Here is a 25978-nt window from a genome sequence, read left to right on the forward strand (position 1 = left end):
GTCCAACCGTTGATACACAACTTCTCTGTCAGTTGGATTGCTTTTGCTCGGTTACGCTTTCAGCTCATACTGATCCTTTTCAATTGCAACGTACCTTCTCCAGTTCAAGCTGATTTCCTCACTGCACTTAGATTCCTTTGAGAGAAGTAAAGCCAAGCGTGTGAACCGAATTCCAAACGATGGGGAACAATACTAGTAACGGCGACCAAATTGATCAAAGTTTATCGAGACCACGATCCAGCTCGGTGACACGCCGAATCGTGAAGGCAAGTAAGCCTGTTGCAGATATCAACGTGGAATTCACAAACATAAACGAGGAGATAGATGAAAAAGATCAGCTGCAAGAGCCGAAGAACCGGCGCTCTCAGCACATTCCGAACCCTATTGCTGAAAGCTCTTCGGTAGCGCGGGAGCTGGAACACGAGAAGCTTGAGCACATCAAACAAGAAACCATCCGGACAGCGACAACGCGTCAACGTGCCAAGCGGGAGAAGGTCATGCATGATCGTCGGAAAAATCCAACAAAAGATAACAAGTCCTCTGTCAAGGCGAATCCCTTTTCCCGTTTCCTTACCGTTTTCTCGGTGGAACCACAGCATCCAGAGCACAAGCGAGGCTTCTCCAAATGCGAGAACGACGACATTCATGAACCGTTTGAGAAACGGCTTCGTGCGTCAGATTCAGAAAAAGTGGAATTGGAACGAGATGCTCACGATCTGGACGACAACTCTAATAGTGCGTGGTGGTCATCGTCACTTGCGTTTTCGGCCGTGGCTGTTGCCGGCGCTGCGTATGCCTTGGTACTAATCGTGCGGCTGAACAGAATGAAGCACTAGCCGAAGACAAGCGAGCGCTTCATAAAGAAAAACCAGATGTAAAAAGTGATACCTTTAGAAATATTGTTATCTAAAGAAGATAGGATACATACCAAGTTAGCACAAGCATATGCAAGATCTGTGAACCGACAAACAGCAGTCTCTATTTAAAAAGGCATCCATTTACGCATTTATCTTTTTCGCTTGGTTCGCATATGCAGCCGTACTGAGTGGCATCGACTGCTTTCCTCTACCTATGATAATTTTCCCGAGATTGATGGATCCAGTTTCCATCGCGTCCAATGCAAATAAACATGACTCCAAAACAGGGAGTGCAATACATTTCTCGACATCTAGGATAGGTGCATGACTGTCAGCTGGAAACATGCGATGTCTCTTGTCAAGCCATGACGCCTCTTCCAACATTGTTTTCGCTTTCTTCGCGTTTCGTCTGTCCACGTACAGCACATCGATCAGTGCCGACTCCGAAGCATGCAGCGTGGCCACACGCGAATTGTCCGCGGTCGAGTTCGATTTTCGTAAGGTCGCGTCTGCTTTTCCAGCGACTATGTCGTCTCCCACACTGTTGGCACTTGGCACAAGCTGAACCTCAAAGGTAAACGACTCGGCAAAGCACTGCTCAAAGGCAAATCCTGCAACCCCACCACCTACTGAAATAAATTTGTGCGGCTCACGCGAGCAATTGTCAATAGGTATGCAGCTGTGATCCAGCAAGGACCCAAAATCAAATTTTTCGTCGCTTTCTTCAATTATAGTACCATGCTGCTCAAAGGAAAGATCCGGACCATTTTTTGACACGGAAACACATCGAAATGGAGCTGATGTGGCAAAATTCCCTCCTTGCGACGTTTTCTGTAGACCACCCGTCAAGAGGAAGTGACTTTGAAATCCCTGGTTTTCGCTCGAGACCAAAGGTACCACCGTATGCCCAAAAAGACAGGGACAGCTTTTACTGTCGATTGGAGTTAGTTTTCCACTACAAAGGTCAACGCTATGCGCACACGCACATGTCATATAGTCGAAAGCCTCCAAAATGTCCAAAGGCTTATTCAATCCACCAAACAGTAGAAGCGAGTCGTGGCTCGTAGCAACAGCGGAATGGAGGAAGACGCCTTGCAGTGGAGGTGACGTGACGACCTCTTCCCAGATCAAGTGTGCGGCTTGCTCGTTATCTCTCACCGCCGACAAGATATAAATCGAACCCAAACATTCCCTTTCGTTTCTTCCACCACAAAGAACCGCCAGACGATTAGAGCTACTCCCGAAAGGCATGGCAGTTAGTGTGTGCCCCCAAGAAGGTTCTGGTAAACATCCGCGGATGTCGTTGGGTTCCCATAGAATTCCGGGGTGGTGTTCGTGGTCGTAGAGAAGTAAGTCTCCAAGTGGATTAGCCGGGTTTGTTCGACCTCCAAATATAGCCACAATAGATATTCCGCCAGGTAGAACGCACGTTGCACTACCCTCACGGGTCGTCAAAGCTACTGGGCGGCAAGTGAATCGAAACGGAGAAATGCACGTATCTCCTAAATCACTTGGATGGCCTTGTGGAATCTCATGCCAGCCATCCTCCCAGACCCCGTTCGCTCTCGTCAAACAATAAATATGGCTGGATCTCTGTGATCCCTGTAAACTTCTTCCAGTGTTCTTTGCTAGCCTTGGACCTCTCCCATATCCCCCGAATACAATAATGTCGATGCTGTCTGTTGTACGAGGTCTCGTCACGGCAACTGCGGAATGTGACCGCAATCCCAATTGGGGAAGCGCTTGGACTCGTATTCGACAAGACAAGGGAACGGGACGGAAAAAGTGCTCCGTCAAGGAATGTAACAGCCTTTGAATCTTTTCTGTGTTGACTCGCATCCGTCTGTTGGCTTCTACAGCAAGGGCTCGAAGATACTCATCGGGAGGACGAAACGCCCCATGCCGAGCGAGAGGCACCGTCAAGGCCAAGCTATAAGTTCGAATAGCCACTGTAACACGAAGATCTGTCACTACCAAACCAGATTCCCGGAATCCCAATTGCAAAGCTAATTGCAAGAGTTGCTGCCCACGAGACAGACTGGCAGCTGCAACGTGCAGCAGCATTGGCTCAAATTTAAAACTAAGTGGCATTTCCGCTTCATTATGGAGATGACCTGTATCAGCGCTTGCGTGGAAAATATCGAGCAAACAGACGGGTTCCGCTTCTTCGTGACAAACCATTAGCCACCCTCCAATTCCTTTTCCACTCTCTACAAGACCATCATCGTTTGTTTGTTGCAGCGACGAATCAAAAAGAGCAATTCGTCCGGAACAAGAAGACACTGTCGCAAATGACGGGTGCGTATTGATCAAATCTACTACGTCGCGAATAGGTTCGTCCACAAATCCTTTCGGAGACTTGTCGGGACGCCATGCCGCGTGCTCGTCATCGGCGTCGGCGTAGATGGTTTCGAACGTTTTGACGCGGATATCGGAAAACGATGACAAGATCTCGGCTGATGTGTCGACCTTGTCGGGACGCAAATACGGAAACTGCCTTTTCCTTGTCTGCGAGGGCGCGATACTACTACTCATCTCATGAAATTTAGCGTTTGTTTCTTAGCATCCTGTAGGTGCAAGGTACTATAGTCAGCGAATACGAGCGCATGTGTAAACAAAGAATTTTCCGGAAGTTGCCTTGGACTGGAAAAACGTGCGGCGTGGACGAGATTGTAATGTGACACGGCATAAATCAACCAGTGATCACGTTCATGTTTTTAATAGGATCATTAGATAGCAACTTGATCTGGCTGAACTTTCATATTTCTCTCTGTCAAATCGACAGTCCCAAGACATTTGCGGTCTTTTCACGTTTCATTCACAGTCACTGTCACACGCTGACAAAAAACCAAATCATTTCAAAACTTGTGAAAATGTTTTTTCAATCTAGTTTGTTGTCCATCATGGTGCAGACGACACACCATGAGAACAACGAGGTACGGGATTAGTGCCCTTGCTCTGCTATTCATCGTATACGTGTCCTCGACGTTATGGATGCACTCCAAAATTGCGAACGGCGCCGAATCTGCCGACTCGTACTCCGGATCAATTTCGTTCGACGGAAATCTTGCGCGCTCACGATTAAGCGATCAATCTTCCCGTACACATCATCAATCGATTCTCTTCAATACAGGCACTCGACTGGAGCCGCTTGAACGACTAGAGATTAACAGGCCCGGCTCGTTCTCTTCTTGTTTGTTGGTTATGGATGACAATCATTTTTTGACGGAATGGCTGGCCTTCCACTATCACGTGTTGCCCTTGCGCCGTCTCATCATCGCCGTCGACCCCCGCAGTGTGACAACACCAGCACCGATTTTAAATCGATGGAGATCACCAAATTTAAACTTCAATATTTCCTTGTGGGCCGATCATGATTTCATGGCGGATACAGAAGAGCACCGTGTCGCCGTAGACTGGGTCCGGCGTAAGTTCGAAAACACGAAGATTGGTGAAGATTTGATTCAGCATCGGGCCCGTCAACGTTTGTTTTATTATAAATGCATGAAGCAGCTGAAAAACGAAAACCGTGATTGGACTATATTGACCGATAGCGACGAGTATCTTCTCATTAACTACGAAACGGTAAAAACGACGAAGACTGGCCTGGTAACCCCGTCAGTTGACGAGCCTGGGTCCGTTTTGACCTTCTTGCAACGCGAGCTGGCTCAACCAATGACTAATCTAACCTCACCGTGTATCCAGATTCCACGAAGTCGGTTCAATGCACAAGAATCGGAATCATCGCAGGTTCAAAAACTAGTTCCACTGGGATTAAATGCTTCGCAATTTCAAACTCTGCGATGGCGTCACCACGCCGATGCTTACAACTATGCTGCCAATCGGATTTCCAAAGTCGTCATGGACCTATCACGGGTACCATGGAGTGCGCTGGAACCGGTTAGCTCAATTCACAGGCCTGTTCGATCTCTGTGTGGTCGTCGAAAACTACACTTGCGGGCTCCCGAACAGGTGTTTGTCATTCATCACTATCTCGGCACATGGGCACAATATTCTTACCGGGATGATTCCCGAAAAGGCAACGAACGCGGGCTCTTGGTAAGGAAAGCTAAAGTAGCAGGCTTAGGTAACGCATATGGTACCTAACATGTTCGCACTTTGATTCCTTTCACTGATTTCCAGGCTTACCAAAAGGCTCAGCAGTTCGTGGACAAAGTTGAAACGGATGACGATATTCGCCCTTGGTTAGATGGTTTTGCTCGGCGAACAGGAGTAGAAATCGCTACGGCCTTGCTGGCAGGGGTGGGCGTCATTGACCCTTAGCCAAAAAACTGAAAATAGGGGACGAAAAGTGTGAATAAATACAGGAGTGGCGTCCCGAGGCCAGTCAGGAATGGTTGACGTGAACCAATGAAAGGGCACTCTAAAATAGTCAGCGCTATTGTCAATAACGAGAGACTTAGTTCTGCAACATAATTTTAAAGTCGATGGAGTCTTTATACAAGCCAAAGCCTCGATGTTGGTACGAGAAATCGGCCGTATCCACACCCTTCCCCCCTTTAAAACGTCCCGACTACTGGTCACGTGCCTCAACGACCGAATGGAAGAGGGGCGGGATTCAAAATTAGAAGCATCAATACTGCGAGTCAGTCAATACACCTCTTGAATTGATCGGGGTAGGTCGCCGATCTGAAGTATCATAAAAGATGAGTGAGTAGCGATCGCCCTCGCCTTGCCAAGTCCTGACCCAGTGTGGGTGACGACCGTCAACTTGAGCAATGCGGTCGTGCGTGTCAACGACGTTAACAAAATCGTCTCCAGCATCATTAACACCCTCTACACATAGTTCACCGCCCACAGTGAAGCCACCGAGTGAAACGGCATACTGGAATGATTGATCGCGATGATCAATGTGTGGTGACGCGACAAAGTTTTTGGTGACAGCAATGCCACTGTAGTAGTATTCGGCATCAGCCCAATCCATAAGCTCTCGACACGCCTTGCGCAAATGATTGTAGTAAAGATCATTGCTTACATTCGTTTGCAGTACCAAATATCTCTCTGCACTAAGACCTTGCCGCTCGTTCTGGGCAGGCCAGCGTAGGGTAATAAGAATTTGCAACAAATTGTCCCGAATCTTGTCGGGAATTAATCGCCCTTGGTGTCGAACCTCTTTACGGGGTCCGCACTGAGCATAGCATGCAACAGCGTGGGCTAGTACTTCGTCGTGCCCGTTGTGGGAAAGAAGGCGTTTTGTGCAGGAATCGGAGCCTACCGGCTTAGCTGGCTCGGAACGTCTATCATTAAGACGGATGATGCGATGCTCCAATTCCCCCCAATCCAAGGGGCTAAGTTGTTCATCAAACGACGGATCCAGTCCTGGTGTTGAGTCATTCTGCCAGTCTGTAGGATGCAAAGCTTCAGCTAAATCATTGTGCTCGACTCTACGGACCTTCAGGAGAAAACTGGGTTCATCAGCGAGATCAGCATCTTTTGGGCTAGTAAGGGTATCCACAGGATAGACAGACGCGGTTGAAACTTCTAGACCTTCCATGGCGTTCAACACCACCGTCGCTTCTTCGGCATCGCGAAAGACGACAATCGCAAACCCTCTGTAGAATCCTTGTTTTCGGTAGCTTTTGCGTACAACTGTCTTAATCCACGGTGTCGGTACACCGGTTGGTACGTGACGAAACAAGAGCGCACGTACGTGCTTATACTGGCCACCCTGGCGGGTCCAAATCACAGGTAAGTCGCCAATCCACAAGCACGACGCTGCTTCGGCGTGTCGCGCAGTACAGCCGGTACGCCTTCCCCGAACGCGAGTTTTTCGCTTGGCTTCCTTCTTGATGACACTCGGCGGGGTCGGAATCGCTTGACCGGATGCAAAAACTGACGTACCACAACCTGATGCTGGATCACGCAAGTGATGAAAGACGAGGTTCCGCGATCCGAACATACGCCCGCACATGCCGCACGGGACGCCGACGTCATTGGTCAACAATACTGACCCGTTTGTGTCCTCGCTTTTGGTTTGGTCCGGACGCCTTACGATACACCAGGTACGCTTCCAGTCGTCAATTTCTACACCCATGGCGGTAAGTCCTTTTTCTATTCGATCGGCCGCATTCCATTGTCGTGCCGCCTTGTAGGATATCCGCTGCTCCAGTTTTTGCTGTACAAACGTCACGTCCATATCGGATGCGTCGACATGCAGTGCGGATTCCAGCTGCCGATACGGGATCCCTTGTTTGGCAGCCCTGACGCGTTGTTTTGTTGCAATTCCGAACGTGCCGGGTGGAAATTGCTGGACTAGACGGTCCGCGAGATCGCGCACTCCTATTCCAGGCTCGTCGAGCCAAATCTTTCGCACTTCGGCTTCGACCGAGTACGAACAAATTGGCATGCCATCTTCCAATCCACCCTCTTCCTCGAACATACTCTCTCGCGCGAATGCTTGTACGAAGGCAGCTATGATGCTAGAATGCGTACTGCTGGTATGAGTATGAAAGCGAGAGCGACCCAGTGACCGATCACGAGATCATTTTACATTCTTAGTGTGTGGCTGCTTGGTATTGCCTACGGAATGCCTCTACTAGTAGTGTCACTTCCTGTGATAACTATTCACATTTCAATCTCGTTGGCGTTTTCTCCTTCCGTCCGTCCGACTGGCCTTTGCTTGGATATTGGACACGAGTAAGAAGTACAACCGCCTTCTCATGGTGACAGTCGGCCTTCCGCTTGCGGTGTCTGTCCGCTTGGCACGAAAGCAAAATTCTTCCTTCGTCAAAAAGCACAATAGCCTCGTGATGTCTCATTTTTCATCGAGAAGCGAAGAGAAACGTGGACTGTATCCGACCCTGTCACTCCAGATTTGACCATGGGAATACCTTCTCATAGGAGCCCCTCTTCCCGCACCATGAAGACATATCTTCCCACACATGCAACCTGTTTCATGTATAAAAGTGTCTGCATAATATATTGTCACGTGCTTCTCCTCCTGTGCTTGCTGCACGACGATGGTTGGCGGGCCTACGGACAAGAAACCGAAGACATTCTCGATACGACCACAACTCGTCCAGTTGTAGTCCACTTGCCAGATCTTGGACGCGTCCAAGGCAAACGACAGTCGGGAATCGACTTTTTCGGGGGGTTGCCCTATGCCGCTCCCCCCGTCGGTCACTTGCGATGGGCTCCACCGGAACCACCAGCGCCCTGGGCACCCGCCAAACTAGACGCTACCCACTTCGGTCCCGACTGTTGGCAGCTCGTCGATCCCTTGCTCAATCCAGGAGCCGAAGTCGCACGCATGTCGGAAGATTGTTTGTATCTTAACGTATTTACTCCGGCGGGACACGCTTCGCGGCACGAGCGACTGCCCGTGCTTGTCTGGTTGCACGGCGGTGCCTTTCAACAAGGGGGCGCTCGACGCTCCGAATACGACGGACGTCGTCTCGCCGAGCGCGGCACCATTGTGGTGACAATCAACTACCGGCTTGGTGCGCTGGGATTCTTGGTCAGTAGCGTCGACGGCTTGTTTGGAAACTTTGGACTCATGGATCAGCGCGCCGCCTTGCACTGGGTACAGGAGAATATTGCTAAATTTGGAGGAGATCCGGATAGCGTCACGTTGTTTGGAGAGTCGGCGGGGGCAGTCATGACAGGATTGCACCTCATGATGGAAGGGGCGGGATCGCTTTTTCATCGAGCTATTATACAGAGCAATCCGCTGGGCTGGCAAGTACGAGCCATTGTAGTAGCTGACTTTATCGGTGAAGCAATGAAACGTTCCGTAGATTGTCGAGATGTGGCCTGTCTCCGGGCGGAGCGTGTGGAAGAGATTATGCGTGCGCAGTCCAGCCTCATGGGAGTCCCAAGGAGTGTGGGCGATTTTTTTACCTGGGGTCCAACCTTGACGGAAGAGCTCAAGCTCACCGTCGGAGGGCGCACACCGTTTGGCTCCACTTCCCCCCTTAGTCGTGAGCACGTCATGTTCCGAGACTTGGACTCTTGGAAATGGCAAAACAACCGCGATACGTCCTGGGCTGCCGTCAACGTCACACAGCCGCTGAAAAATTTGAATCTCATACCCGACGATATACCCGTCATTATTGGTGCCAACAAGCATGAAGGCGAAATGTTTGTACACGGTGCTTTCCCCATCACCATGTCGAAAACTGTCTATTGGATGTTCGTTGGGGCCCTATTTCGAGATAGTGCTTCGAGGGTATTAAAACATTACCGCGCGTACGTGGATCAAATAGAGCGGGAAGCCGAAGAACTTGCCCGATGCCAAATCGAAGAAGAGGAGAACCGGCAATACTATTTAGAGCACAAAGAGCAACTCGATCACGAGTATCAGTTACTACTGGAAATGAATTCGACTAAGGAAGGAGTCGAAGCTATCTCGGACATTGAAACGTTGGTACAGACCTGGAGCCGCGGTGGCGCATTCTTTCACCGAGACCAACACGATGACACAACCAATCATACACCGTGGCATCGTCGTGTCTGGCCTTTTGCGCGGAACAATACAGAAGAAGCAATTTTGGAGCGTGCCAGACTACGCGAGGAGCGCCGAAAACTTCGAATCAAAGAACGTGCTTTGAAAGCAGCGGCCAGGGTAGTGGTGGACTATCGTCCCGTCATGAGTCGGATCATTGACGACTACTTGTTTCGATGTCCGGCGTGGCACTACGCTCATTCTTTAAGCCGCAACCGCATTTATCGTGGCAAGCGAAACAATGTGTATGTGTATCAGTTCAGCCATTCGACGCACATCCCAGGCTACGAGGAGTGCTGGGGCAAATCTTGTCATACGTCCGAGATTCCCTATGTCTTTCAGGCCATGGATATCATTCGGAGCAACTATTCTACACTCGGTCCGCACGCTCAAAGGGAAGCCCCGTCCACTCCGGAGTACCCGTACACCGATATGTTGGTAGCGTACCGTGAGGCCATGGATGCAGCCTATCGGCAATACGATGATGAAGAGGACGCTGACGTGGAGACTCCCTCAAACGCTACCAACCATGGTAGCACAAGCAGCAATCTCTTTCAGCACTCGATGCGATTTCAACGATTGGTGAATCACTTTTTTGGCGATTACTTCAAAGAAGACGCGGACGAAGAAATCGCCAGTGACATGGCTGACCGATGGGTTTCCTTTGCCAAAACAGGCGACCCAAATTACGAAGGCAGTAAAGCATACTGGCGACCTTGGCGATATATACTGGACGAACGGTTGGGCCGAGACAAGGAAAGACCTTGGGAACCTCAGGACTTTGACAAAATATTTGATCCCGAGATCGAGGACGACTGGGACGAAAACGATACCACCCTAATTGAGCGGTATGTTTGGTCAGACGATCCAGGAGAACGTACCTACCGCCGCCGGGCGTTGCACGCGCTCGCAATGGAGGTTGTCGATGAAGACGTCTTCCAAACCATGCTACGTCGGACACCAAGAGGTCACGAAGACGATAATCCTTTTAACAGCTTTTTGTTCGGCAGCGCATCAAAACCAAAAGACGGTCACCAGGAACGGCTTATGTCGCGACAAGCCATGCGCCAGCTACAGGAGATTGCTCAAAATATGGGTGTACTGGGTACGGGGCTACAGGGGGAAGCGCGCCGGGGACACGTCGGCGATACCTGGGATGAAGACTTCTTTCCTGAAATTTTGGAGCTCAAATGGCCACCGGAAGGACGCCTCGTCGAACGTGATTGTACTTGCGACATGTGGGACCGGATCCGATGTAAGCAACCACCGTCCTTTGACTTGTTGAATTCTATGCGACACTGTTGCTCACACCCCTTCTGAAATCTGTGCCATGCTTATGCTCGCCCCCTCTTTTCGACGATGGATGTTTTTCATTAACATCAGACCGCTACTAGCTAAGAAACTGTAAAATATTATGTAGGCAGTTCATAACACACCGCTATTTTCTAATTGAATTGGACCGATGGCGAGCACCGGAACAGGCACACACGTCCACCACCAGTTCATTATATGGTCGTATTGGCACTGCGTACGGTTGGAAAGTTGGCTACGGCGAGACCTTGCTGTAAGGTTTCGGCCGCGACGCCAATCTCGGGGTACCGGGACAGTAGGGATGCCTGTTTGGTCCGCAAACGAAACCGCGTCTCCAACGCCTGTAAGGCCGATTGACAGTCTCGCTGTGGGGTCATCATGCGGGTGGCGAGATGCTCAAGCCTTTGGAACAATGCAGTGTGGTTGGATAAGACTACCAAATGCGCATCATTGGGACACAGTTTCCATAAATCGAACTTCCAGCTCATAGTGGCGTAGTCTTCTGTTTCGGTCCATCCTCCGCGACGTGATATTTCGCGAGCGACACCAGGGGCAGTCCACAGGTCGCGGAGGAAAACGGTGGCTTGCGCAGCAGCCAAAAAGCTACAGGCTTCCTCAATGTCCCGCACAACGTCCGTCAAGTTGGTTGTCAATCCGTTTGAGCTGCGACCCTTTTCGCGAGTGATACCTTGATTCGACGAGGGCAATTGACAAAAGACAGTAGGTACGGTAAGGGTGGGGGTGGAGTGATCCAAAAAGTTTGGTCCAAAGAATTCGTACAATACACATAACGCGTTGGAGACGAGGGCGGATATACACCCGTCATCCACTGATCCGTTCGATTGTCCTTCCGATAGTTCCATCACAATGAGGTCGTTGACTTTGGAATAGCGCTGGGACCAGAGGTCGTAGTCTAGATCTTGAGGAGATAGTCTTGGCGGCTTCTCGTTCAAAAGCATGCGCAGCTGGAAACGAATGGCCTGTCCGACCAGCTCGGCAAAACGCTGCTCTGCCATGAGTACCGGGTACGTTGAGTCCATCACCGAGTCGATCATTCGGGTCCGCAACGCCGAAAACTCTTGAAGATAGTCACGGATAGTGTTGCGTATTCGTCTGGGATGGAAGGAAAGAGAAATAGATGCGGCGAGCTGGTCCCACAGACAAGAGGAGGATTGTTGGCAGCTCGCTTGGTTTAAAAAGTCCACTAGGGAATCCAAACTCGCCACGAGCACGTCTCGATCACTGGTGTTCCGAATTATGTCGTGCACGGCCTGGTTGGCGCTTTCCAGAGCGTGAATCGATGCTTGCTGATGACCGTCGGATCCGTGTACTCTATCTACGGGAGGCAGAGTCGATGAGCAATCAAAGGCTCGAAAGGAAATTTGCTTTGTCTGATGAGGACGATTACCGCTACCGCTGACGGAGACGCTCTCGTGATCCAGACCGATGAGTTCGACCCGCACCATTGCGGTCATGAGTGATTGCAAAGGTTTCGTGTACTGCATGGCTGGAGTCGAATTGCGCGTGGGACGTCCCGGTGTGGTTAGCAAATTCGATCGCGTCCAATCGAGATAAATGGCGTAGCAAGCAAAGAGTCGTGCAGACACACACGGCTAGGACAGAGAAATGGGTGAGCGGAATGTTTACGACGAGAACAATGAGTGAGGAATTTACCAGAATCGGTGAACACTTACCAAGGTACGAATACTTGAACAGTCGATTGGTTCATTCTTGAACATGGCTTGCAAACGTTGTAGAATGAGATGTGGAGTTACGCCGTCAAGTAGGGGGGTTACTGTATCCGAAATGGAAGATGGTGTGAAAGGTGTGGAATGCCTCGATGGGGTCCGTACTGTTACGGGTAGCTTTTGTTTGCTCGGCGGAGTAGCGTCCGTTTCTTCCACGAGATTTGCTACCGTCTTGCGCTTTTTGTTCGTGGTCTCGGCTTTGGATGTCGCCAAGGGCGATCTTGCTCTTGCGTTTACTGTTGCTACTAATGCTACCGTTGGTGGTGGTGTTGCTGCTATCGGTGCGTTGCGTCGATTGGCGTGTCTGGTACGGGCGGACAAGGGCGGTCTCGTGTCGATTGTCTTGCTCGATGGCGAAGAACGTGACGGAGTCCGACAAAACGGGAGATTCTCGTTGACGATGCAATCGCCTATACTCGCCATTCTTACAGTAAAGACCACGCGGAATGTTTTTCACGTTGATTTACCGGTACTTGCGGAATGGCGTAGACTCGTGGGATGGGTTCCGACTCCCATGGTCCCTACTTTTTTGGACGGCACTGTATGTGCGTGCGAGAGTGATCCAATCGCTGACTTTTTCGGCCTTTGGGGACACACGAGCCTGCGCGCAACAGTTTGAATTTGGAACGATTTCTTATATTGTCTACACGTCCGTAGGAATCGAATGACAGAGGAATCGGATGACGTCGTACGTTCTATGATTGGTACAAAACTATCTGATCGGTTCTCCCGACACGACTTGCCCTGGAAATCCATTTGCTCGCAACTGTCAACCGTAACCGGTAGCAGTAGGTCGAGTGTGGTGTAGTTGTGGAGAGAGGAAATCCAAACGAAATCGGGCTGACAGTGAGGCCTGGCCCAGAGCTTATACACAGGCGGAGCAGTCGACCGAGAGTTTCTTCTAGTCACTTGAATATAACGTCACAGACCAAGGTGCTCTTTGGGCGATCGGGCACAATCTCTCGAGACTTGGACAGAAACGCAACGCAACTTACCTCACGGTCCTTGGGAATCACAGCGGCATGAGCGTCGACGGGGCAGCTCCCGATGTGGGAGAAGGAGCATACCGGAGGCATCCTCCTCCTCCTCCTACTCACAATGGGTCCCGTGCCAATCAAGATTCATCAATGTGTTCGCACAAGGCGCACTCGTCTTTTCGAATGGACGAGAACGATGGACTCCTCCGCGACCAAGACAACGTGCCTCCTCCGTCACACCACTCCACCACCACGGCCGCCTCCACCCATTCCAACAGTACGGCACAAACCATTGCGGGAGTGGCGGGTAATATCCTCGAGTGGTACGATTTTGCCGTCTTTGGATTCCTCAGCGACATTATTGGAGACGTGTTCTTCCCACCCCAGCAAGGGAACTCCGCTACCGTCAAATCGTTCGCCGTCTTTGGCGGGGCGTTTTTGATGCGACCCATTGGTGGCGTTATGATGGGATACATCGGGGACGTTTACGGACGAAAAAGGGCACTGGTATTGTCCATCTTTCTCATGGCCTTTCCGACCTTTGCCATGGGATGCTTACCGACCTACGAGCAAGTCGGAGCCTTCGCGATTGTCTTGCTCGTGATCGTACGGCTGCTGCAGGGGCTCAGTGTGGGAGGACAACTCATGTCTAGTCTCGTCTTTACGCTCGAAACACACGAAACGACCCAGTGGGGACTTTACGGTAGCTTCGTCATGGCGGGCGCTAATCTAGGGACCCTACTCGGCGGCCTCGCGGGCTACGCACTTCGATCCTTTTTGTCCTACGAACAACTTGTGGCCTGGGGATGGCGCTTGCCCTTTTGGTCCGGCATTCTAGTGAGCTTTTCTGGCTTCTACCTACGATCGCACGAAAACGTCGAGGATGACCAAAACAGTCGCCACTGTGTAGCCTCCACCCGTGCAGCAGCACCGTCGGGAACCAACACAATTCGGGATTCTCAAAATTCGTCAGACGTCGGCGCCGACCACAATACTCCTCTCCCAGTTGTGAAAAGCAGCGACGATTGCGAACCCATCATCCCCGCAATCTCTCCTCCCAATCCACTCCGCATTGCCTTCGCCTCACAAAATCGGCGATCCCTATTAGCAGCGGCGTTGGTACCCATGCTCTGGTCGTCGGGATTCTACCTTTCCTTTGTTTGGATGGCCATCTTTATGGAAGATTTGATAGAATCGCCCGTTCCACACGCTTTTGGTGTCAATTCTGCGGCGCTACTAATTTCCGTCTGCCTCTTCTTTCCCGTCGCCGGGATTCTCTCGGACCGATACGGTCGTCGCTTCGTCATGACGATTGGTGGAGTTTCCGTGGGAGTGCTAAGCCCCATACTCGTTCTTGTCATTGGCAAAGGGAATGCCTTGAATGCGTTGGTAGCTCAATCATCGTTGGGCGTTGCTTTATCGTTTTGGGGAGCTCCCATGTGCGCCTGGTTGGTCGAGGCCTTTGAGCCCGCGGCCCGGCTCACTTCGGTGGCTATCGGCTACAATTTAGCACAAGCCACTGTAGGAGGCCTGACACCTTCGGTAGCCACAATCATGGTGGATAGCGTTGGTGTCAACTCACCCGGCTGGATCTTGACCGTGCTCTCGATCCTATCCTTGACGGGTCTATGGATTGTAGCCCCGCCCGTTGGCGCTTCGCCACCTGCATCTTCGACACGCAAACGGACTTTCCAAGCGTTACCATCTACCGGTGAATGCGAAATGGTCGTAACCCAAACAAGCGAGGACGATACAAGCGACCCTGGGGAGCTAATTTGACTGACTTCAGTGGATGCATTGGTAAAGGAACCCACTGATTTCGCAAACGTTGTACAATAAGCTATTCTTGTTGAAATATGGTTGAAGTGAAATTTATGCACAGTGATCCGTCATCTCTTTCCATACCTGAGAAGTACGTAATTCGGTGTCTCAAGGGCTTGTAATTTAAAAATTTTATATGTATGGTTCGTGAACAAGTCGCGCAAAGACTGCTGTTTAAAACGAGCGACGCCGCCGCTGCAACAGAGTGGCCAACGCACTGCATAATATGCACAGATTCGTAAGAGATTCAATTAAGCCCATGGTTTTCCATTGGTAGATAGAAGACGATTGGTGTGTTGTCTTTCTACAGCTCACGTGTGTCAACAGTAAATCGCTCACGGTCAGAATCTGCAGTTTCACTCTCAATCTTGATAAGGCGTTAACGCAAGCTGGGATTTTTGCCCAGCCCCTCATCAACCGCCAAAGATTTCCCCGTAAAGATCTAATCCGCTCACGATCGGAACGAATCGCTACACACCCTCATCGGACATTTTCTGCACTTCCGTAACGTCTGCTCTGCGCACACTCCTTCGGCAGCACTCTCCAATATCTCGAGTTGCGACGCGGGGAACCCAGTATCCTTGGTTACGGTTAGCGCTGCATACCTTGCAATGAAACCTTTGCCGTCATTTCCGTCTTCACAAAATGTTCCGTCTCCAAAATCCAGAAAAGAAAAGGAGATTGAAGCCACGGATAAACTACTGGCGAAAGCGGAGGATCTGCTGAAGGAAGTCGACGAATCGCATGTTATGAATGAGGGAAGGCCCCGTGCATACCCTACATTTGATCGATCGGAAGTAAAATTTGGACCCATACTGGGAGTGGGGGGATTCGGTATTGTGTTTGAAGTAAAAGGATTCTGTCTTAAACCACCAACCGACGTTTCTACTCCGAAATCGATGGCTGCTCTCGCCATTGACGTTGACATCGTGGCACCAGAATCCAGACTGAATCCAACTAATATAATGCCATCTCTGCCAGAAAACAACACAACATCGAATAAAATAACTATGCTGCCGGCGACTGACAACAATTCGCGATCAAAATCGAGAGGCAGCGTACGAATCTCGGAGACCATGGCGGACCCACCTTCCGAAGAAAAGCACTACGATGTGCGTTACGCGAGAACACAAATGTCGAAGCATGCACGAAGGAGTGGCGACGCCAGATATGCCATCAAACGACTCCACCGAGATTTAAGCGATTTAGAGCGTGCGAGGGGCATGATCGATCTCGCTATTGAAGCAAAATTTCTCTCGGTGATTTGGCATCCAAATATTGGTGAGTATTTCACACTTCTGTCGTTTCAAACCTTCTGGTAATTTCTAACGTTACCCTTTTGCATTCCAGTCAAAATGAGAGGTATGTCGACTGGCCCTATGCTAGACTCTGGATTCTTTATCATTATGGATAGATTGTACGAAACACTCATGCAGAAGATGCACGTGTGGGGTGACCGAAAGTCAAAGAATCGAGGAAAATTATTTGGTATTGGGGCCAACAAGTCTGAGCTGGACCAACTTATGGTGGAGCGCATGACAGTTGCTTATGATTTAGCTGCTGCTTTTTGGTATATGCATGAACACAAGTACGTCAAGTGATTCATCTTTCGTTGTCGGAACGATTTGTTGTCGTCTAACACGGTTGTGATGCTTTCCAGGCTCGTCTATCGTGACATTAAGCAGGAAAACATTGGGTTTGACATTCGAGGGGACGTGAAAGTCTTTGATTTTGGATTGTGTAAAAGTTTATCTCCTGCCTTGAAAGCGAAAGACACAGGTGGACGCGAGGCGTATGGGTATCTACTTACTCCGCGCACAGGATCGGTACCGTATATGGCACCGGAGGTAGCCGATTGTCGAGCGTATGATTGCCAGTGTGACGTATTTTCGTTTGCAATTCTTTTGTGGGAGGTTCTAGCGTTAAAGGCTGCCTATAAAGGGTATTCCCGTCGAGAGTTCTTGGAGCGTGTTGTTCGGAAGCAAGAGCGGCCCCAGCTGAACCGTAATTGGCCGCCCCTAACTCGGCTTATGATTCGAGAGGCTTGGGAGCACGACCCTGAGAAGCGACCGGATATGAAGCGGGTTGCGGTCATGATAAGAGGAGATTTGAACGAGATGAGTGCCGATGCATCCGTCCGCGACCGCACTGCCCACATGAGGGAGCGATCTGCACATAGCTTTCGTCTTTCGCGAACTCTTCCACGGTCACATAGATCACAGTCCAATCTACACGAAGAGGTTGGAAAGCTGTGAAAGCGGTCACGCTTTCACATCAGGAAGTTGTTGCTCTTTGTTGGTGTTTCTTTGTTACGCGTAGCTTGTCCCTCTCTCTGGTCTAGTTTTAGAGTGGCTGTGTGGTGGCATGCGAAATTGACAGTAAACCGATGTGGGGTCTCAAACTAGGTTTTCAACCTGAAAAAGACATACACCATCCAATAGAAAGGCGTGTTTCTGTCGTCGACTAATGTCTCGCATTCTTCGCAGCTTTCAACATTGAGGTATGGGAAATCGTCGCAGCACACGTCTTCTATGTTACGGTTAGCAGTATTAGCACCCTGCAACAGCTCCACGAAGTAGGAAATCCTCCGCTCGGCGAGTACGGATGAGCTTCGCAGCAGAAGGCTGTGCGGAACCCCTTCTTGACACCGACACCGAATACTCCTACTTTAGCCCTCCTATTATTCGCTCGTGTTTCTCTGTGAAAATTTAAGGTACCATGCCAACAGACTCGGAGAAAGAGGCGGAATATGCCAAACGAATACTGAAAAAGGCAGACAAGATACTTGCCGACGTAGACGATGCCTACATTATTCGTGAGCGAGGCCACTTCCAACGGTCAATGCCGCTGTTTCGTCCGGAAGAAGTCACTTTAGGTCCAATCTTGGGTCAAGGCGGTTTTGGAGTCGTGAACGAGGTCTCAAATTTTTGTTTGGATGCAGACGAAACGGAAGAGAAAGTCCCACAAAGCGGTAATGCCGAACACGAACCCAAATCGAGCGATACAGCTACACCGCCCAAGGAAAATGCGAATCCTGCCGTTCATGAAGCGACGGTCGACAACTTAAAAGGTCGAGTCAAGCAGAATTCTATCGACAACAATGTGCACTATGACGTGCTCAAGGCTAGAGAGCTTATGAAAGCAAACTGTTTGAAAAACCGATCTGCACGGTACGCACTCAAACGACTGCACGACGACCTTAGCGATCTGGAGAAAGCTAGGGGGATGATTGACTTGGCAGTAGAAGCAAAGTACCTTTCCGTAGTCTGGCATCCCAATATTGGTAAGCAAAAAGTTTCTCGATCGAGGAGCGAGGGGCGGTATGGCATATGTATTTTGAGGTAGTTTAGGTTTGAGCCTCACCAACGACATCCTCCCTCCTTTGTTCATTCATAGTCAAAATGCGCGGTATGGCCAAAGGATCTCTGGTAGACCCTGACTTTTTTATTATTATGGATAGACTCTACGAGACGCTGGATAAGCGCATAGAACACTGGTACACCGAGGAAAAGAAAAGTACAGGCAAAATGCTTGGACTTGGTAAGCGACCAAAGCGTCTGAAGCAGCTACTCGTGGAACGCATGACGGTAGCATACGATCTCGCTGCCGCTTTCTTTTACCTTCACGAAAATCGGTAAGTCCTGGTGCGCCTAGAGTTTTCTGTGTGCCACGAACGCAACGATCCATTGGTCTCTCACACGCTCCCATGTTCGTCGCAGCCTCGTCTATCGCGACATCAAACCCGAAAATATCGGCTTTGATTTCCGAGGCGATGTGAAAGTATTTGACTTTGGGCTGTGCAAGTCGCTATCGAGCAAGCTCAAAGCTCGGGACGGATACGGCTACCGTCTAACCGGAAGAGCAGGCAGTTTGCCATACATGGCACCGGAAGTGGCCAAGATGGAAACGTATGATACCAAGTGTGATGTCTATTCGTTTGCAATTTTAATGTGGGAGATTATGTCGTTGAAGCAAGCGTTCAAGGGCATGAGTGCATCGTCTTTCATGGAAAAGGTGGTAATGCAACACGGTCGCTTGGTAGTACCCAAGACCTTTCCTCCACTGACGAGGCTGATGATCCCTGAAGCGTGGGACAGCGACCCTCAAAAACGACCCGACATGAAACGGGTAGCAATTTTAATCCGAGGAGATCTCAATGATATGACGAACGACGAAGCAATTCTGCGGAGAACCAAACACATGAAGGATCGATCGAACCACTCCTTTAGTGGCTTCGACATTGATGACTAAGAGGCAGGCTCTCACCGCCTGGATGTCAGGTGTAATGAAACTTACAGTTAGTTGTTGATACTCCAAGTATGCTTGCAATTCGGACACTCGTAGAAGACTGTTTGTCCTTCGTCAACCGAGCGGAGCTGCACGGTGTAGTATCCGACTTCGGGATGGGAGCACTTGATGCACGGCTCTTCAATAGTTGCGCGCACTGGCTCTTTAGAAATCCGTAAAGCGGCCTGTTCCTCATCGGTTTTCGCCCAGATAGGATCTGGACGTCTCATGGAAACCGTCGTTGTTGTCGGCAGTTGCGCAGTCTCCATGTCGGAAAGATTGGATTGATACGAGCACAAGTCACATTGAATAGCTCCCGACGAATCGCACCGTAGTGTGGATTTACAATGTGGACAGAAAGGCCAAGTCATTGTTTTCACAATCTAGTGGAAGTGAAACAATCCATGTGCAGTCCATGTAGGCGTGCAAGGTACGGGAATGGCTGTGGATGGACTTGGTTTTGGTGGTAGAGAGAGCTTTTGAGAGTGATATTGCGATCGATCGATCGATCACAGTCGAGCCGTGATTCCTACAGATAAGTAAGGATAGCAGACTATCTGGTACTCACTGTACGTGGGACGACGAACCCTAAATCTGGTCTGTACGCAGTACGATCCCAAAGTTTCCCAGTCCGAAGCATAAGGTATTGCACATCTTTGATTACCTACCTACCTACATTCATTGCTTCGTTTCGATCACGTACGCTATACTCGTACGCAGGACTGTAATGGATGCGAAGGTCACTGTTTTCAATTCTCTGTGCGGGAAATGATCCCGCGATCGCCAGATAAGCTGCATTGTACCGTAATACTTTTCCAATTCAGTTTCAATGTAACAAGATGAGACGTCTGGTCTTACCAATCACGTTGGCATCGCTTGTGATGTTTTTCTTCTTGGACCTATGCGATTGTAGACGATCGGGGCATCCACTTCCAGCTCCGGTCGATCGATCCGACACCACTGGCGAGATTCCAACACTTGCGACCGAAATTGTATGGGAGGAAATCGTCGACGAAAGTAGACACATCAAGAAGCCAGACCCAACTCACGGCCAGAAACCCAAGCGCCCCATCCTCACGTGGCGTTTCAACACCGCTGTCAAACGCCGACGTGAATCCAGTGAAAATGTTGCACCCCATCCGTTGCGGATGGACGAGTACGAGTTGTGCATCTCGTGGAGAGATAAAGCATTGAAACGATACGTGAACGAGACACTTGTTCTGCAATTTTCGGACAACGGTTTTGTACGTGCGCGAAATGTCGGTGATGTTTCGAAAACACTAGTGGGCACTTGGACTTTATCGCCAGACGGTGTTTCCTGGGAGCTGCCTGTGCAAACCTGTATCAAGAAACCAACGACAAAGCTACTGTTTTTTGCCGACATGCATTTGAATCCGTTCGGACCACAGCCAAAATTCACTCGAGGGATTATACTGCAAGGGGATTTGAAACGAAAACGGTTCCGACCCGTAGTCGGGACGTTTTCTGGAAGGGGAAAGGGTGTGGATACGGCCGATTTCTCTTACCAGCATCGAGGCTTTGGCTTGTACAAAGAGTCCAGCGACGCAAATTAACAAATCATGTTGCAGAACTGAGCCTCTCGTGATTGATTATAGCGCTACTTTATTTAGAATGCCATTTCATTGGGTTCACGTCAACCATTCTTGACTAGCCTCGGGACGCTCCTCTTCCCACCACGTAGTCGTTTTGTATCCGGTCCGTAAGAAACTAAGTGTAGATCCCTCGTCGTCCAAGATTCCTTGGCTCTTCAAGTCGTCCGTCAACTGTTCTTTGAACGCACCGAGAGCTGGTCGAATGTCGCTGCCGACAAGTCGACGATACCGACCAGTACCAGTATCAAGCAAAGTCTGATACTGACCAGGATAGGCTCGGAAGAGACATCCCTGAAAGTTGACCATGAACGGAGGCTTTGGAGTTGACCGCGTGTACTGGCGTGTACGCAAATAATAGACAGGCTTGACGCGGCTCAGAAAACGATCTTGAAACTCTTTTTTGGGAAACGCTGGTGCACCAAAATCACCACGAAGCACATCCAGTTTAAGATTGAAAAACACAATCGTCTTATCAGGCTCTTGCTTATGTAAAGCTTCCACGTCGGGCAGTTCTTGCGCGGACGCCGTGAGGATAATGTAAAGATCCGTGTCTGGTACGGGCTTTACTGAACCTTCTCGCTTTCCGAGCAGATTGAGAAAAATTTGCTCGGGTTTGAAGTACCGATCGTCAATTCCTTCACTGGAAAGAAGACTGCTGATTACAACACCAGGATAGGGATTGATAGACCCTGCCTTTTCAACGGCAAAATCGGCTTCGGCTTGATCAGGGAAGAGCAGAGCAATCTTCTTAAGCGAACTACCGTCTCGTTCACCAGCAAGTAAACCCTTCGAAAAGTCTAACGCGAGTTTCAGGTTGGCTTGAACGACATCGTATGCGCTCACGTCGTCCATTTCCAAGACAGCCGCGGGCAAGGGGGGGAACTCAACTTCCAAGAGTTTATGTCCGTCCTTTCGAGCTAATCGGACGGCCCGCTGGCAATCCTGCTGCAATTCAAAGAAAGAGGACGGAGGAGGCAGCTTTGATGCGTATTGCTTAAACTCCACAACACTGTTTTCCGAAGGCGGCGGAACATTCCAGAGTTGTGTTGGCGACGAAATTGTATTCGCCTGAGAAAACTTCATTGGCATTCCCCTAGACGGTGTCCATGCATTCGTGAGATTGATGGAGAGCATGGAAAGCCATGCTATCCGAATCCCCCTCATCTTTGATCTCATAGTCTTATAAAAAGTAGTTTTCCCGCTTTCTCTCCTTTCTGCCGCCTTACAAGGAATCATTCATCCAGAGCAACAGTATAAGATTATGTGTTGGATGCTGACATCGACTGTGAGCAACACATTCCTTGTGTTACAAGTTTCTCCTTGGAATAGTCAGTCAGTCGGTCGGTCGGCGCGACGGTTGAAATCGTGATGATGCAGGAGTGTCCGACCTGGCAACTTGCCAACGTCATCAGAAGATCGGATGCTTGGTGGTGTCACAGTAGAACGGTCGTTAATGTAAAGTTGGATGCAGATTTCGTATGACATTTATCAAATGATAGTGATCTATTTTTCATTTATTTTTTCGGAATAATAAGTGTACGTGAACATACATTACCGTCAACCTTATATTCACAGTTTCGTCTCTAATGTTTCAAACATGGATCCACTATACTCAACAATAAGCTACCTCTAAAGAACATGTACGATCCAACACACGAGTTGGTTCCCAAGACTATTCGAAATGCAAAAGGTTTAAATCCTATGGTGTTTATCGCATCACATTGTTCGCAAGTTTCTGACAGTGAGCCACCGGGACCTCCAGTTCGAAGAAGGCTTCGGATTTCCCGCGGGATAATTCAGGTTAAATCGTCCTTACTATTAGCTACGAAAGCTTCCGAGATTTGAGGTCAACCGGGAACCCCACAAATCGTTTTCCTTACTAGTTTTCCATCGATTGCGGTCAGTTCCCTTAACGGCACACATATGTCTGACAGCGAGACGAAATGAACGCAATTCAGCAGGCTGTCGATGAAAGCAACGCTGGTGCGGTCCTATTATCCAGAGGAAATTTCAGACAGGCTTCGACCGCTTTCCATCGTTCGTTGCGCTGGATACGGGAAGCTTCCATCATCGACGGAAATGAGTGCAATGCGCGATCATCGGATCATTCGCAGACAAGACGCGTAATGTTCGAAATAGTCCCTTCATTCACTGAAAACAGCTCCGCTGTTGGATTGGATTGTGCGCATGGACATTGCTTCGTCTACAGCTGCCCATTATTTTTACATGTGATCGAAACGCAACGCGAAGAAAACACATCGGACTGCACGCTTCTCACAGCATCCGTTGTCTTGTTTAATCGCGCGCTCACATATCACCACTTCAATCTTTCCCCAAGGCAGCGCGATCTAAGTCACGCAGCGAAAATGTACGGGATGTGTGCAGATCTTTTGGGAAGCCTATCTCAATGCGAAAGAGCAATGTACCGGGATCAACTCTGCATTGGCAGTGTTGCTGCTGTTGCGCTCAACAACCAAGCCCAGATTTTCTACCTTCAAAACGATTATGACAGATCGCAAGCCTGCCTAGAAAGCGTATCGGAGATACTGAGACTAGGAGGAGAGACCCTGTGGCTAGATGACACTGTAGTGGATGGGCTAGTATTCAACATGCTCCTTCTCGGTCGACCACATACCGCTGATGCCGCTTAACTTATAATATACTGCGTAAGCGCACACCTCCATTGTTAATCCAATTTGATGGATCTGCTTTTATCTTTCTTCTCTACGGAGCATTGATGCTCAAGTTTCCAATCAAAAGTAATGCACTATGTTGCTCACAGTCACGAGGGTTTCCACAAAAGACAAAAATAGCCAAATAGACACTATAGCAACGTCATGATAGTTATGTCGATACAATGTTTACGCTACGAGGGGGTAAGAAATTGACTGGGAATCATCCAAGTAGTCTGACGCACATGATTCCTTCATTTGAAATGTTAGAGTGTCCTCTTGTTCTTTGTTCGCGGTAATCCAGCCGTGCCCATTGCATATAAGAAGGTACTTGTTGCTTACGTTTCCCTCTACCATTGGCTTGAACATATATTAGCCTGGCGTGTACCGGGTCACTGACTAACAGTAAACCCTAAATAGTCATGGCAATGGCATGCCTTTCAAAGCGGACTTGGCTCGCAATAACTGCCATGATTACATGAAGAGCAAGGTCTGTTCCTTTGGCCACGTGGACCTTGATTTGATGAGTTCGCAAAGTGTGCTCCCAGCTCCAGTATCCAACCAGGGGTTGCTCATACTTTGCTCCGAAAATTCCAATGTCATTGTTCGCGTCCAATCGTTCCGCTGCGGAAGAAAATGCTCCTCCATTCTCTTTCAAAATATCTCTTTCTGCTCTTGTCAGAGGATCATTCTCTAAATAGCTTACATTATCCTCGGGATGGTCCTTTGCGTGCTGTTCCCGATCTTGCTCCAAGAGGTCAAGTACTTGTTCTTTCGACACAAGCGAGGTTTGGTGATTTCCAAAGAACCGGTTGTATATCTCTTGACAGCGAAGAAGAGGTCGCTCAAACTGAACAACACCCTCCAGAAGATCTGCATTCGTGACCTCTTTTGGCTTAGTGATTGCGTATGCCTCAAATGCGGCCTTCGATTTAGCCTGTATAGATTGTGACTGCTGCCGAAACCAATCTTGCATGTTAAGCATCGATGTTTCAGCAGAAATCGTAGCAGATCTCAATAAGGTTGTCGAATTTGGCTTATTCGTCTTGTCAGATTGATGTGGAACCTCTTGATCGGCGGGAGGAATGTCGGGCAGAGAGGGGGACGTTTCGCATGAAAGCTTTTTTTCAGCATTGACATCTTTGTCAGTTTCATCTTTGTCAATGAAAGGCGGTGGGATTCTCTTGAAATGACTATTTTCGGGTTCAGGCAAGGGAGGATCACTTTCTGAGCTCGTCAAGGCAAGGTCCTCAACTTTCCCGTTGGAAATGATCCTTTGGCGTTCTTTCATGCGGCTTGAGATCTTAGCAGCATCCCTCATCCATTGCTCATCTTGATCTATCTCGGTATCTGTTTGGGATGCAGAAAGAATCATAGCAATGGATGGCGGTCCGTAGTGAGCGGCCACCATCATGTATCGGCTCCAACTCACAGTTATGCAACAGCGTTTGTAAAGAATCGGAAGACGCTTCCGTCCAGTACCGATATCGTGCTGACTGTCCTCATCCAGCTGAGCGGCTAATTTTTCGGTAGCTTCTTTGTCGGGCATTTGGCCTTCAAACGAGGGAACATAGAACCGAGAAATAATCCAGAATCGCCGAGCTATATCCACATTTACTCGAAGAATGTAGTCGTCCCTACCTGATCCCATCAAATCGAAACAGGCAATCGTCCCTCGGACCGCACGCGTTCTGAACACAAGATTATCTCTTTCGTCAAGAATATTAAACTCTCTCTGGTTGACGGCTCTCTTGGTCATGTAGTACACTTCATATTGCTGTATCGGTGGTTGGCCATCAACGGTATCCTGGACGCCCCTTAGTTTCCCGTCTGCTAAACTCCAATTGTTTTCGTCCAATTTGGAAGAAGCTCCACCCATACCTCTACTATGAGCTCGAATCCTGTGCCTACTCTCCTACTTCAGGCGTTGGCTTGCCCTTCCGCCTTGCAATCATTGCCATGGTGCATTTCAGTCACGTTAACTGGAAATTTAGCTGAGCGGTATCGATGGCTTCCCGTTTCCTTTCTCCGCTGAGCTAGGGTTGTAGGGTTTAAAATTATCAATTATGCTAATTGTCAGAACCAGATTCTGACTTGACAGACTGTGAGTCGCGGCAAAGAGGCAGACATGAGCAGATCAAGCCGGCGCTCACGCATACCCTGCGCTCGCTGAGATATCTAAGTGGCTTCATATATGTAACTTTCAACGGATGAGTTGAGACGAGCCC

The 25978-nt window shown here is 49.4% G+C and overlaps 13 protein-coding genes across 13 annotated transcripts; 7 read left to right on the forward strand and 6 right to left on the reverse strand.

The window, feature by feature from the left end:
- Window positions 1-80: 80 nt before the first annotated feature.
- On the forward strand, window positions 81-929 carry PHATR_44205 (predicted protein). The gene has a single exon (XM_002186189.1). It carries the CDS (start codon window positions 180-182, stop codon window positions 834-836), a length of 657 nt encoding a protein of 218 aa, XP_002186225.1. The 5' UTR covers window positions 81-179; the 3' UTR covers window positions 837-929.
- Window positions 930-998: 69 nt separating this feature from the next.
- PHATR_33584 (predicted protein) lies at window positions 999-3392 on the reverse strand (the record flags this gene model as incomplete). The annotated part of the gene is made up of 1 exon (XM_002186466.1): window positions 999-3392. One exon carries the CDS (start codon window positions 3390-3392, stop codon window positions 999-1001), a length of 2394 nt encoding a protein of 797 aa, XP_002186502.1.
- A 344-nt stretch (window positions 3393-3736) lies between these two features.
- PHATR_44206 (predicted protein) lies at window positions 3737-5141 on the forward strand (the record flags this gene model as incomplete). The annotated part of the gene is made up of 2 exons (XM_002186190.1): window positions 3737-4916; window positions 5001-5141. Exons 1-2 carry the CDS (start codon window positions 3780-3782, stop codon window positions 5139-5141), a joined length of 1278 nt encoding a protein of 425 aa, XP_002186226.1. The 5' UTR covers window positions 3737-3779.
- Window positions 5142-5451: 310 nt separating this feature from the next.
- Window positions 5452-7257, reverse strand: PHATR_44207 (predicted protein; the record flags this gene model as incomplete). The annotated part of the gene is made up of 1 exon (XM_002186467.1): window positions 5452-7257. One exon carries the CDS (start codon window positions 7255-7257, stop codon window positions 5452-5454), a length of 1806 nt encoding a protein of 601 aa, XP_002186503.1.
- Window positions 7258-7773: 516 nt separating this feature from the next.
- Window positions 7774-10761, forward strand: PHATR_44208 (predicted protein; the record flags this gene model as incomplete). The annotated part of the gene is made up of 2 exons (XM_002186191.1): window positions 7774-10576; window positions 10705-10761. The coding sequence occupies 2 exons, from the start codon at window positions 7774-7776 to the stop codon at window positions 10713-10715; spliced, it is 2814 nt and encodes a 937-aa protein (XP_002186227.1). The 3' UTR covers window positions 10716-10761.
- Window positions 10762-10826: 65 nt separating this feature from the next.
- PHATR_33588 (predicted protein) lies at window positions 10827-12137 on the reverse strand (the record flags this gene model as incomplete). Its single annotated transcript, XM_002186468.1, has 1 exon — window positions 10827-12137. One exon carries the CDS (start codon window positions 12135-12137, stop codon window positions 10827-10829), a length of 1311 nt encoding a protein of 436 aa, XP_002186504.1.
- Window positions 12138-12369: 232 nt separating this feature from the next.
- PHATR_33589 (predicted protein) lies at window positions 12370-12999 on the forward strand (the record flags this gene model as incomplete). Its single annotated transcript, XM_002186192.1, has 1 exon — window positions 12370-12999. The coding sequence occupies one exon, from the start codon at window positions 12370-12372 to the stop codon at window positions 12997-12999; it is 630 nt and encodes a 209-aa protein (XP_002186228.1).
- A 403-nt stretch (window positions 13000-13402) lies between these two features.
- Window positions 13403-15136, forward strand: PHATR_33590 (predicted protein; the record flags this gene model as incomplete). Its single annotated transcript, XM_002186193.1, has 1 exon — window positions 13403-15136. One exon carries the CDS (start codon window positions 13403-13405, stop codon window positions 15134-15136), a length of 1734 nt encoding a protein of 577 aa, XP_002186229.1.
- Window positions 15137-16983: 1847 nt separating this feature from the next.
- On the forward strand, window positions 16984-17265 carry PHATR_7763 (predicted protein; the record flags this gene model as incomplete). Its single annotated transcript, XM_002186194.1, has 1 exon — window positions 16984-17265. A coding segment is annotated over one exon (282 nt), but the record flags the coding sequence as incomplete, so codon positions are not given.
- A 1762-nt stretch (window positions 17266-19027) lies between these two features.
- Window positions 19028-19294, forward strand: PHATR_10216 (predicted protein; the record flags this gene model as incomplete). The annotated part of the gene is made up of 1 exon (XM_002186195.1): window positions 19028-19294. A coding segment is annotated over one exon (267 nt), but the record flags the coding sequence as incomplete, so codon positions are not given.
- A 182-nt stretch (window positions 19295-19476) lies between these two features.
- On the reverse strand, window positions 19477-19734 carry PHATR_10310 (predicted protein; the record flags this gene model as incomplete). The annotated part of the gene is made up of 1 exon (XM_002186469.1): window positions 19477-19734. The coding sequence occupies one exon, from the start codon at window positions 19732-19734 to the stop codon at window positions 19477-19479; it is 258 nt and encodes an 85-aa protein (XP_002186505.1).
- Window positions 19735-20494: 760 nt separating this feature from the next.
- PHATR_44212 (predicted protein) lies at window positions 20495-22254 on the reverse strand (the record flags this gene model as incomplete). Its single annotated transcript, XM_002186470.1, has 1 exon — window positions 20495-22254. The coding sequence occupies one exon, from the start codon at window positions 22252-22254 to the stop codon at window positions 21115-21117; it is 1140 nt and encodes a 379-aa protein (XP_002186506.1). The 3' UTR covers window positions 20495-21114.
- Window positions 22255-23906: 1652 nt separating this feature from the next.
- Window positions 23907-25725, reverse strand: PHATR_44213 (predicted protein). Its single transcript, XM_002186471.1, has one exon. The coding sequence runs from the start codon at window positions 25627-25629 to the stop codon at window positions 24163-24165; it is 1467 nt and encodes a 488-aa protein (XP_002186507.1). The 5' UTR covers window positions 25630-25725; the 3' UTR covers window positions 23907-24162.
- Between the last annotated feature and the right edge of the window lie 253 nt (window positions 25726-25978).

Source organism: Phaeodactylum tricornutum, chromosome 3 (assembly GCF_000150955.2).
Source record: "Phaeodactylum tricornutum CCAP 1055/1 chromosome 3, complete sequence".
Classification (NCBI taxonomy): domain Eukaryota; phylum Bacillariophyta; class Bacillariophyceae; order Surirellales; family Neidiaceae; genus Phaeodactylum; species Phaeodactylum tricornutum.